Source organism: Phocoena phocoena, chromosome 3, assembly GCF_963924675.1.
Source record: "Phocoena phocoena chromosome 3, mPhoPho1.1, whole genome shotgun sequence".
NCBI classification, from domain to species: domain Eukaryota; kingdom Metazoa; phylum Chordata; class Mammalia; order Artiodactyla; family Phocoenidae; genus Phocoena; species Phocoena phocoena.
In genome coordinates, this window is record NC_089221.1 from 123,190,075 (window position 1) to 123,203,707 (window position 13,633).

The window sequence follows — 13,633 nt, forward strand, 5'->3', positions numbered from 1 at the left end:
GCTGCTTTCTTTGGCTCATGTGGCTAGCGAGAAATTGGATTTCAATGTTCTGAATAGGCAGAAAAAGATATCTCCTTACTTCCTTCTGCTCCCTTTCCCGGCACTGCCAGCTGGCGTTTTTTGTCACTCAGCATGGCTTCCTGTAGTGGAAATTAGACACTTGATGAAGAGGACATGTAGGCAAGAAAAAGTCTTCAGCAGTGGGAGGCTCCAAGGCAGGTATCCGCTGGAAAAATAGGGATACGGACATAGCTCAAAGCACATTTTATGTAATAGGGCCTTTTTAAAGGATGACCTATAAAAATACTATTTTTATCCGTGGCTAGCATGCCTGGATACACCCCAATCCTGGAAAAATAACTAGTCGGGCCTGTTGGAATTTTATGTCAGGAGCAGAGATGGCAAAACATCAAAGTTGGAGTTGGGTTTAAGTGGCATGGTGTGGCTTAATATTCATTCATTCATTCATTCATTCATTCAACAAATACTTACTGGTTCTTACTAGATGCTGCTAGAATGTAAATCCCATAAAGGCAGAGACTGCATCGGTATGATGTGCTGTAGGCATCCAGAACATCTGTGTTGAATGAATGAGTGGATGCCATTGCTTTGCCACGTGTGAGTGGCATAAAGATGGACAAATCATAGACCCTGCTGCTGCACAGTTCAAGTCTGGTGGACAAGCAGACAAGTAAACCAGCAATTACAATACAAAGTGATGAGTGCTGTGTCAGGGGAAGTGTAGGGTGCAGTGGCTCACTAAAAAAGGAAGCCCAACTCAACCTTATGGGAAGAAACAGCAAAGGCTTTCTAAAGACCAAGATGCAGAAGACAGAGGCAATGCCAAAGATATTGGCACCTATCTGGATAAGACCTTAAAGAAGAAAGGAACTGTCCGCATATTCTGCAGTATCTCATATTCCTGGGAGGACTAATGACTTTATCTCATTGTGGAATATGTTGCAAATAGCTGCTGTAATACTTCTATGGCTTAATCCTCGGAAACGGTTTCCATTTCTCAGGGACTTTCAGAGGGTTTCCCTCAATTCAAGCTTTCCACTGGAACGATCCTGTGCTCCGTGTGACAGATGACATGTGGGTCTTTAGTATCTCTCTGATGTCCAGCCACTCACTCCTAAAATGGGGTCCAGCTCTACAGGCAGGCAGGGTACTTCTCCTGTAAGTTCACATCTGTTCCATTTGGTGTAAAGGAGAGGCATGCTCTGAATTTTGATTTCAAAGAGGCAGATACACTGCAGATTTGCAGGAGGTCCTGGTATTGACAATGCCGTCTCAAGGACAGCTGAACTGAGAGGGAAGATTTCTAACTTCTAACTTCCCAGGGCTTGCTGTTTTCAACAAAAGTCACGTAGACTTTTTCTTTGGGTATCACCAAATTAAAGTGCAAATAAGTGTAGATAGGCACACAGACAAACATCCAAGTCACAGAGGAGGAAGGCTATTTAAGAAGTAAAGCATTTGAAGCTCTATTTACAATAGTCAGGACATGGAAGCAACCTAAGTGTCCATCAACAGATGAATGGATAAAGAAGATGTGGCACATATATACAATGGAATATTACTCAGCCATAAAAAGAAACAAAATTGAGTTATTTGTAGTGAGGTGGATGGGCCTAGAGGCTGTCATACAGAGTGAAGTAAGTCAGAAAGAGAAAAACAAATGCCATATGCTAACACATATATATGGAATCTAAAAAAAAAGGTTCTGGAGAACCTAGGGGCAGGACAGGAATAAAGACGCAGATGTAGAGAATGGACTTGAGGACACAGGGAGGGGGAAGGGTAAGCTGGGACGAAGTGAGAGAGTAACATTGACATATATACACTACCAAATGTAAAATAGCTAGTGGGAAGCAGCCACACGGCACAGGGAGATCAGGTCCGTGCTTTGTGTCCACCTAGAGGGGTGGGATAGGGAGAGTGGGAGGGAGACGCAAGAGGGAGGAGATATGGGGATATATGTATAGCTGATTCACTCTGTTATACAGCAGAAACTAACACACCATTGTCAAGCAATTATACTCCAATAAAGATGTTAAAAAAAAAAAGTAAAGCATTTGAAATCCAGATGTAACTTTTGGACAGGAGAGGACAAGCCCAGCCACTTCAGCTCTCCTCTCCAAAGTCACTTTCCCCGCGGTTCTGGGGCACTCACGTCCCTTCACTCCTCACCACAGCCTGTCCTGCAGTGGCACCTTTACTCACCAGCCATTCTAGGAGGACCACGTACACAAGAGCAGAGACAGTAGTGGAATAAACTGCCTCTACCCATGACTCAAATCTCAATGATTATCAATATTTTGCCAATTTGGGGTCATTTGTAGAGATGTGGATGGACGTAGACACTGTCATACAGAGTGAAGTAAGTCAGAAAAACAAATATCGTATATTAATGCGTATATGTGGAATCTAGAAAAATGGTACAGGTGAACCAGTTTGCAAGGCAGAAAGACACAAGTAGAGAACAAACGTATGGACACCAAGCAGGGAAAGCAGGGGTGGGGGTGGTGGGATGAACTGGGAGATTGGACTTGACATATATACTCTAATATGAATAAAATAGACAAGTAATAAGAACCTGCTGTATAAAAATAAATAAAATTCAAAAAAGATATTTTGCCAATTTGGTTTCATCTCATCCATCGCCCTTATTTCTAGCATATTCTAAAGATACTCCTGGAGCTCTGATCATTCACTTAATATCCCATTATCATTATCATTTGAAGGAATGGTAAAATTCACCTTCTTCACTTTGCAGTTGAGGAAACCGAGGCCCAGAGAGGTTCAGTGCCTCTCTCAGGGACCCAAGTCTGTAAGTTGTGTATTATATCTAGGGGCCACTTCCAATCCCCAGACCAGATGGCTCCATTATCAGAAACGTTCTGCTGTTTGCCTGAATCCTGTCGTCACCAGTCATTCCTCTTTCAGCTCCAGAAACCTCCACATGGAGGTGAAAGAGAGAAACAACTTGGCGGAGAAAGCCAGTGTACGTGTGACCACAGTTTTTTTCCCCCTAAGTCAGAAAAGTGGTGGTGATGGTGGTGGGAGGGTCATTTGACTCATCTTCCCTCCCTCTGCATGGTGGACTTGGCTCAGTTTCTCGAGCCATATGGAAAGAGACTCATCCACTAAGTGCCACACCTACAGGAAAAGCTCTCTCTGGGAATGGAGAAAATGGAAGGGGGCAGAGTGGCCTCCCAGGAGGAGTGAGATGGCTCTTCCCTCTGTCCTTCAGGCTCCCACGCACCTCCAGCCCTCCCTCACAGGTGCCCTGTACCCTCCTGTTAGAAGAGATGGCAACCAAAATGCTTTGGTTCCCTGGAGAATTCAGTGTTCTGCCACTGAACAGCTCCAGGATCTGGCACCAAGCTCATCTCAAATGCAATCCCAAGCTGTGTATTAAAAACCAGCTTATGTAGGTAGCCAAGAATATGGCCATGAGCATGTCTGGGATTACCTCCTGTGATGGGGGAATGAAATCACCCCAAGGCAATCTCAGAGAAATGTCTGGAAGGAAAAAATGAAAGCATGCTAATGGTGACCCTGAAAACAGGCTGCTGGTTATGAATGGTTCTTTCTCTGCCCACTGGCGTAAATCCTGCTTCCTTCCCCCTTTTCCTGCCCTAGGACCCCTGATAACTCAGAAAGAAGGCAGGAGAGACCAGGGGAAAGAAGACTGGCATATTCCTGATGCCTGATTGATATTTGATTAAGGGAGGAAGGAAGGAATGCCGTGCCCACTGACCCACAGTGGCAGGAGATAGATAAAGAAGGAAAATGGACAGACAAAGGATTAATCTCCAAACTATATAAACGGCTCATGCAGCTCAATATTAAAAAAATAGACAACCCAATACAAAAATGGGCAGAAGACCTAAATAGATATTTCTCCAAAGAAGACATACAGATGACCAAGAAGCGCATGAAAAGCTGCTCAACATCACTAATTATTAGAGAAACGCAAATCAAAACTACAATGAGGTATCACTTCACACCAGTTAGAATGGGCATCATCAGAAAATCTACAAACAACAAATGCTGGAGAGGGTGTGGAGAAAAGGGAACCCTCTTGCACTGTTGATGGGAATGTAAACTGATCCAGCCACTATGGAAAACAGTATGGAGGTTCCTTAAAAAACTAAAAATAGAACTACCATATGGCCCAGCAATCCCACTACTGGGCACATACTCTGAGAAAACCATAATTCAAAAAGAGTCATGTACCACAATGTTCAGCTCTATTTACAATAGGCAGGTCATGGAAGCAACCTAAATGTCCATCGACAGATGAATGGATAAAGAAGATGTGGCACATATATACGATGGAATATTACTCAGCCATAAAAAGGAATGAAATTGAGTTGTCTGTAGTGAGATGGATGGACCTAGAGTCTGTCATACAGAGTGAAGTAAATCAGAAAGAGAAAAACAAATACCATATGCTAACACATATATAAGGAATCTAAAAAAAAAGGAAAAAAAAGTGGTCATGAAGAACCTAGGGGCAAGACGGGAATAAAGACACAGACCTACTAGAGAATGGACTTGAGGATATGGGGAGGGGGAAGGGTAAGCTGGGACAACGTGAGAGAGTGGCATGGACATATATACACTACCAAACGTAAAATAGATAGCTAGTGGGAAGCAGCCGCACAGCACAGGGAGATCAGCTCGTTGCTTTGTGACTACCTAGAGGGGTGGGATAGGGAGGGAGACACAAGAGGGAAGAGATATGGAGACATATGTATATGTATAACTGATTCACTTTGTTATAAAGCAGAAACTAACACACCATTGTAAAGCAATTATACTCCAATAAAGATGTTTAAATAAAAACAAAAAGGAAGATGTGGCACATATATACAATGGAATATTACTCAGCCATAAAAAGGAACGAAATTGGGTCATTTGTAGAGATGTGGATGGACTTAGAGACTGTCATACAGAGTGAAGTAAGTCAGAAAGAGAAAAACAAATATCATATATTAACGCATATAGAAATGGTACAGATGAACTGGTTTGCAAGGCAGAAATACAGACACAGATGTAGAGAACAAATGTGGACACCAAGGAGGGGAAAGCAGGGGGGAGGTGGGTGGGGGGGTGGGATGAATTGGGAGATTGGGATTGACATGTATACACTAATATGTATAAAATGGATAACTAATAAGAACCTGCTGTATAAAAAATAAATTAATTAAATTAAATTTTTTTTTTTAAATCACACACACACACACACAAAGGAAGGAAAATGGAGAGCTGTGCTCTCCCAGGTCTGTACCTAGGACTAGAAGAAGAGAGGCTGAGACAAAAGGCTGGGGGGAGAGAAAAAGGAGAGAGATACATGACAAAAGTCACAGGACAGAATAGACTTTTAGATATAGCTATAAGGCCAATAATAAGAACCTTCCTTGCACTGGTTCTCCTTCCATCCCTCAGCATCTCTCACCTCCCTATTCTTCTCTATAACACTTACTCCAACTTGTAATTATGTGTATACTCGTTTATTTATAAGTTTGATCTTTGTTTCACCAGGTAGACAATGCCTGGCATGGGTGGCACTCAAAATGACGCCAGGTAAACAGTCTCTCTGGTCAGGCAGGATATTCCAGGGGCTTAGAGAGTTTGGCCCAGGTCAAGGGCCAAAACTTCCATTGGAATCTGCAGGGTTTGGGTAACACAGACTTGCTGAGTTTACGGCATAAAGAAGTATTAGTATTAGCCCCAATTTGTGGATAATCCAAACTAAGAATCAGGAAGACTTAAGTGATTTGGCCAAAGTTACAAAAGCCAGAATGCAAACACCTTACTTGACTCTAACATCTGTGTTCTGTTGCACCCTAGTACCACCCCTGAACAAGTAAAATTCTCTATGAAGGAAGAAACTCACATGGTATGTCTCATAAGCCTGGCCTCAAATTTGAATGTCAGGATTCAGACCTTCTGGTGATCTCAAGCCCCCAAGCACCAGACGGTCTGGGATTTGTCAAGCCTTGATAGATCTGATGCTGTTGAGTGAGGACTGAAGTGTTCCCCCTCCTCACCAGAGAAACATGAGCACAAGGGCCAGCCAGCCCTTTCTAACATATGCTCCCTTGCCCCCGACATCAGGTCCAAAAGGGTTGCCAACATGAGGGAGAGATGCAGGATGGCTCAGTTGTCTAAGCAGCAGCTGGGAAGTTAGGGCCCAGGACAGTTAGCTGACCCTTTGCCTCACGAGTGGAATGAAATCACAGGGGAAGTCACATTTACTTTACCCAGCATTCCCCAGGCCCATTCTGCTAATCCTGCAAAGTGGTCCAGATGCAAATACAAGGTCACATTAGTGGAGTAAAACTTCTGAGAAGCCAGTCAGCAAAAGAGCCTGTGTGACTTGGTTCAATTCAGTGATTCCTGAGCTTATTTGAGTATGGAAACCTTTTTGAGTATGGGTAGCACGAAATTGTTAAAATTCAGGGCAATTTGGAAAAGAGGACCCAAACTCTCCTTTTTTATTTTCTAGTTCATGCCACTAGATCTTTCCAATAATTATTATCAGTCATATTTATTAATCTTATATGCATTCTTTTCCTCCAGGAATGGCAATTCCTGGATGTTTCTTGATTAATTCACAAATTCATTCACCAAGCATTTATGAAACACCTGCTTGTGTCCAGGGCTCAGAGACAGAGTTTCAGAGGTGTTTCAGACACAAATCCTAAACTCTCGGGCAGAGAATTCATAGCCTGGTGAATGATACCTGAGCCAAAGGCCAGGATGTTTTCTCTTGGCTCCATTCTCCTGTGACGGGCCATCTCATGACCAGCTAGAGAGGTAAGCAGTTAGCTCAGCATGTTGGTTTTGGCCCCATCTGATGCCAGAAGTAGAGAACCAGACCTACCTCTTTCTAAATAAGTGGGAGTGCCACTCATGCATGGTGAACAGTTCATTACACAGGAACAGGCTGAATGCTCACTCCAGCTCAGCTTTTTCCCTTGTCTCATCACTGTGATGATTCCAATCTTGGGCTCCTTTTCTCTTACCCTGTTATCAATCCATATGCCTCCTTCTTTATTTTCCAATTGGAAATAAGCTCAGAGCTCATTGGCAGCTAGTCCTCCTGCTGTTTCTGAATTCTGCTTTTTGGATATTTCACTGCTATGCAGTTTTGTTGTTTCTGGGTTTTTAATATGCATTAATCAGGACTTTTTCAGTTTCAGGGGTCAGAAAATAACTCCAAGCAGTTTCAGTAATAAGCAATACATTGAGGATATCATCTCATTTAACTGTGCATCCTTTAGGCACAGTTGGATATAGACATTCAAATTTTCTTGTGAAGGCTCTATCCATTACTTATCTGTTTATCTCACGATATCTCTAGTTCTGCTGCCTTCTGCAGCTTCACTCAGGAAGGTGTGTCTGCTGGCTGGGAAATATCACCACTGGTAGTCCAAGGCTTGCCACCTCCAGGCTCATGATCCAAAAGAAACACTCTCTTCTTGGGTGTCTATATATCAAACGTCAAAGAAGATTCTAACTGACCCTATTTGGGGCACACGCCTGCCCTGTTCCAACCTTTATGCCAGGAGGATTTGGGCACTCTGTTGCCGAGCCAAACTTGGGTCCACTCACCCGCACAGTAAAGCCAATCTACTGACATCAGGTTGTGGTGAAGGAAAGTGCGGCATTTACTGCAGGACACCAAGCAAGGAGAATGGGTGGCTAATGCTCAAAAGACCAAAACGCCCTGAAGGATTTCAGGGAAGGGATTTTCAAGGCAAGGTGAGGGAGAGGGTTGCCGGGTGCCGGATCAGCTCATGGACATTTTTCTGATTGGTTGGTGGAGAGGTAACTGAGTGGTATTTTGGGAGTTAACATCATCAACCTTTTGGATTTAACTGGTCTGGGGTCTACGTGTATATGGTCAGCATGCAGCTAACTTTTTTCACCTGGGGAGGGTTTTAGTATCTGTAAAACAACTCAAGGACATGGCTAAAATATTACTTATAGTCCTTAAGGAGGAACTGAAGGTCCTTGACTTTGTATTATGGCTAAACTATTATGTTGTCTCACTTGACTGTTTTTGTTTCTGCATTTTCTCATTTTTGATTGAATTTGTTCTCTGGAACTCAGGGAAGGCCTAGGAGGCTAAAGCTCTTTTACAAACAGGAGGCAAGGGACATGGTGGGGGTGGGTGGGGGTGCTTCTGTCCCCAGAAAGGCCTTCACAGGGCCTTGCTCGGTTATATAGCCTTGTTCGGTTATATAACTGGCCAGCCTGGGCCACATACCCATGTGTATGCAGTGTGACCAGAGTGAATAACATGCCCATGAGAAGATGGAGAGCAAATGGGTGGATCCTCAGAGAAGGGATGGCTGCCATTTTATTACCAACACACGTAACTACTACAACATAATTTTACCACTAATGTCTCTGCATACCCCCTGCTTCCTTATTTCAGGGTTCTGTGCTTTATCTTCCTTCAAAAGCATGGACCTCGTGTGGCTTTCACCTCACCCTACTGAGATGACAAATCAATAGACAAACTACAGGTGCATAGAAGTATTAATCCTTTTGAATCTCAGAGAAGGAAAGCTTTGTAGGCACACACACAGCCTTCCACTGGATTATCTGGCTTTCTGAAAAACACCAGGAGAAACATTTGGTAATGACCTGGCTGTGAGACCGCCACACCCACTTTATCCCCATTCTCCCTCCCTCCTGCACCTGTCGAGACAGAAAACAATTGGGGTGGTGTTTTGTTTCACCCAACAAAACAACGGGTGATGGCTGCTGCAGAACTTGGAGTCATTTTCCCTTGAGAGAACCATTGCTGACTAGATAGAATCAACCAGCTGAGTCTCTCCAGGCAGGTGCTTAACTTTTATGCGAGGGCTCTAGAGTTCAATAATTCATGCTCGTGCAGCCAGCAGCAAGCAGATGGCATTCAAACTCTATTCAGATTGTGATTATAAAACATCACCCCAAATGAGTTTTATGATGGAAAAACATACTAGGTGACTTCAGCGGGATGAAAGAGAAATCAGGGCTTTGACGTCAAATGAACGGAAGTCAGTCTCGGGGCCGCTGTACATTGGCTGTGTGACTTTGCCTGAAGGTTGAACGTCTCAGAACCTGTTTCTTCGTCGACAAAATTAAGATAAACCTACTTCACAGGGCTTTGAGCTCATATAAATGAGATAGTACTGTACATGGAAAGTGCAGTAGTGCAATAATGTAAGACAAATTTCTATGGCTTGCCAGAAACACAATAAATGCTAATTTCCTTCCCCTCTTCAGATTCTTTCTCTCTCCTTCCCCTCCCCCACCCTCTTTACAGCATGGAAGCCAATGTTTTCTATAAGTATGAATGTAGGACTGAGAGTAAAAGGGGAGAATGAAGAAAAGAGGTGATGAAAAGAATCTTCATGTTAAAAATAGAATTTACAGTTTGCTTCCACAATAGTTTATCTCAACTGAGGGGAGATAGAGAAAAGATGAAGATGGTCAGGCAATTAGTACTCTCTCAGGGTTTCAAAGTCTATGCACCTTCAAAGAGATTTAAGCATTTTGTGCAGTTTTAGTCTAATATACTTGCTCAATAGTCATTAAAATACATAAGCCACCTTGTATGGGAATGTCTTCCAGAAAAGAAAGGGAAAAAGCAGCTCAGCCATTTACAAAACTACATCAAATCTCCATTTTAGTTAGAATAAGACATAACTCAGACCAGCGGCATCAAACTTGGATGGATGGGAGAGCTGGATAAAAATGTAGCTACTTAAACTGCCCTCTAAGAGATTCTGGTCAAATTGGTCAGGGATGGGGTCCAAGAGTCTGCATTTTTTACATTTCCCGAGACTGTGATCTAGGTAAACCACAGACTTCATTTTGAGAAACACTGGTTGAGTAGTTAAGACCTTGGGCTTGAGAATAGACATACTTGAGCTCAAATTCCAAAATCTACCACTTTCTAGCTTCATGAACTTTGGCAAATTTTTAACCTCTCTGATCCCCAGTTTTCTAATCACAGGTTGTTGTGAGAATTAAATAAAATATACTGTGGCGTGCTTAGCACAGTATCTGGTACATAGGAGGAAGCACTCAATAAATATTAGCTATTGATATTATCATTATTATGCAAAGTCAAAGGAGCTTCAATTCCTTTTTTCCTAATTTTTTCATTCTTCCTTCCTTTTCTTTCTTTTCCTTTTATAAATCCAAAATAACAGTGTATTAGCCAAGATGGAAGTTTATTTAGATTTCAGACACACGTCTGGAAGTAAAGTAGTCCAGGACTTGCCTGGCAGCTCTGCAACTCAGACTACTTTCTCCCCTTTTTAGGTGTGACCCTTATCCTCATTGTTCAAGATGGCAGCTAGAGCGCCAGCTCTGCATCCCACATAGCAAAATGGAGGAAAGAAAAAGAAAGTCAGTCTCTCTCAGTAGGGACACTTCCTAAAATTTGCTTATATCCCATTGGCCAGATGTAGCTGCCAGTGAGCCTGGTAAATGTGACCAGTGTGTGCCAGGTGCTCATATACCCATAAAAATGTGATTTATATCACAGTGTAAAATTGGGAGAAGGCTTAGGGACAATTATTATTCCCTGATATGTCTAACCCTGGGAGTCTAACAGATTCAGATCATTCCCCAGAAATCCTCTGTTCTCGATCTGCTTCTACCTGCTTACTTCTCAGGTAAGGGAGAAGCTTCTCCAAAAGGTAGTTACCTGGTTTGTTGATCCCACTCAGCTAGGCTTATTTTCTTCCGAAATTCCTCCCATACCTTTCACTTCTTATCCCCCAGCTTCATTCATTTTCTTTTTACTATCTAATTGTAATAGACAGTACAATTTTTTCATTGTAGAAAAGTTAGAAAACAGTGCAAAGCACTTAGGGAAACTTTTTTTTTAATATTCAAAAATCTCATCATTTAGAAATAGCCACTCTTAAAATGTTAGTATATAGCCATCTAGCATTTTCCCCAGGTAAAAAATATATATGTATATTTACAAAGAGAGCCTAGTCTACATAACTGTTTTTAATCTCTTCTATTATACTTAACAGTATATTATGAGTAACTCTCAGTGTTATTAATTATAGATCAACATCATCAGTTTTAATGACTGTAGGGTTTTCCATTGTATGGATGTATCATAATTTATTCAACTGGTTCCATTTATCTACAACAGTGTGTTAAACCTCCTAGCACATACATCTTTGCTCATTTGTCCACCAGTTTCCCAAAGATGAGCTATGTTCCTGTGGTTTTCTAACTCCCCAGGGACCAGCAGAAAACCATTGCTCTGCTGCTGTCCCATCAGCAATATGATGCCATTCAGGCCTTGTCTCGACCCTGAAGCTGCTTGAAATTCCTTTTCAAATGAACACTGCAGACTCTGAAGGTCCTTGAAGGTCCCAGCAAGACTGTCCCCAGCAGAGGGGAATACTCCACCCAATGGCCGAGGAAAGCACAAAATACAATACAATCACAGGTGACACTGAAGGGCTTGCTATAAAACCTAAGTTACTAGAACTTTCCATTTGTCAAACTGACCTCAAACAAGACCAAAGTGACGCCATTTCTCTGTGGAGAAACCAGTTTCAATCAGGAAAAGAAATGCATTTGACTGAAATAATTATTTAGACTGACAATTGACTTGACAAATGACAATTCTTTAGCTGATTTTTTTTAGGTGCTTATTGATTTCTGACTATTAACTCATCTCGGTTGTGCTTCCTAAAGATCCAAACACACATGAGGTTTACACTTTCTAGACAGGCTGAAGACAACTTATAATGCATCACTCTCACGTAGCACTTTCTATTTTCAGGGGGTTTTCACCTCAATTTTCTTGCCATCAACACTGAGCCCTACATTACAGGTGTTAATTCTAAGAGGTGTCATTTATTGAGCACATACTATGTTCCAAGCAATACACAGAATGCATTATCAATATTTTTTAGTCCTCACAGCAACTCTAATGAGGTAGACATTCTATTATTACCCCATTTTTATAAATGAATGTGGTTTAAGAAAGATGAAATAGCTTGACCACAGTCACACAAGAGCAAAGAGGTGGAGCCATAATTCAAAATCAGTATTCAGATCCCAGAAAGAGTCACAGCCTCACTCAAGTTCACATAGTTGTGGAGTCAAGTCCAAAATCCTGTTCCCTGCATAGTGATTAAGAACAGGGTCTGGGCTTCCCTGGTGGCGCAGTGGTTGAGAGTCCACCTGCTGATGCAGGGGACATGGGTTCATGCCCCGGTCTGGGAAGATCCCACATGCCGTGGAGCGGCTGGGCCCCGTGAGCCATGGCCACTGAGCCTGCGCATCCGGAGCCTGTGCTCCGCAACGGGAGAGGCCACAACAGTGAGAGGCCTGCATACCGCAAAAAAAAAAAAAAAAAAAAAAAAAGAACAGGGTCTCTGGGCTTCCCTGGTGGCGCAGTGGTTAAGAATCCGCCTGTCTATTCAGGGGACACGGGTTCAAGCCCTGGTCCAGGAAGATCCCACATGCCGCAGAGCAACTAAGCCCGTGCACCACAACTACTGACCCTGCGGTCTAGAGCCCGCAAGCCACAACTACTGAGCCCGTGCACCACAGCTACTGAAGCCCGCGCCAAGAGCCCGTGCTCCACAACAAGAGAAGCCACTGCAATGAGAAGCTGGCTCACCACAAGGAAGAGTAGCCGCGTTCACCGCAACTGGAGAAAGCCCGCACGCAGTAACGAAAACCCAAAGCAGCCAAAAATAAATAAATAAATGTATATTTAAAAAAAAGAACAGGTCTCTAAAATCAGATTGTCAGAGTTCAAACCCCATATCTGCCATTTCCCAGCTGTGTCACCTTAGGTAACTTCCTAAACCACTCTGTGCCTCAGTCACCTCATCTTAGAAAGGGGAATAATAGTGTTTATCTCAAAGGTTAAACAAGATGACCCACATACGGCACTTAGCACATAGGAAGTGCCCTGTATTTAGTTATTAATATGATCCCTTGTGTCCCTCCAGCCTCTAAGCCATACATATTTTATTGATCTGTGACACTGCAGGTGCCGCGAGCAAAGGCCTTGTGCAACTACCGAGGGCAGAATCCTGGTGACCTGAGGTTTAATAAGGGAGATGTCATCCTCCTCCGGAGACAGTTGGATGAGAACTGGTACCAGGGGGAAATCAATGGAGTCAGTGGGATCTTCCCAGCCAGCTCCGTAGAGGTCCTCAAGCAGCTTCCCCAGCCACCCCCACTCTGCCGGGCCCTCTACAACTTCGACCTGCGTGACAAGGACAAGAGTAAGAACCAGGACTGCCTGACCTTCCTCAAGGTAAGATTCTGGGCAGCTACCAAAGTCACCAGTGACCACATAAAGACAGGCAGAACCTCGAGTTTTTGTTTAATATTTGCTGATTGTTTTTGATTATATTTTATCCATAAATGTATAAATGTGTGCCTATATATGTAATGTGTATGTATAATTCAAACATATGGTAGTAAAGTTGCCAGAGAAATCTAATAGGAGTTTGACAGGAATCCTCAAACCTTTTCTATTGCAACTGCAAAACTAAGTATCCGCACACTCATTCATTCATTCTACAATCACTTTTGAGCACCTGCTCTTTGCAGACAC

The 13,633-nt window shown here is 42.9% G+C and overlaps 1 protein-coding gene across 1 annotated transcript in view; it reads left to right on the top strand.

The window, feature by feature from the left end:
* SH3RF2 (SH3 domain containing ring finger 2) overlaps positions 1-13,633 on the top strand; it is a 124,974-nt gene that overhangs the window by 47,039 nt on the left and 64,302 nt on the right. The window contains exon 2 of the mRNA XM_065874425.1: positions 13,061-13,330. Within this exon, the coding sequence (XP_065730497.1) occupies positions 13,061-13,330 (270 nt within the window). The remainder of the gene's footprint in view (positions 1-13,060; positions 13,331-13,633) is intronic.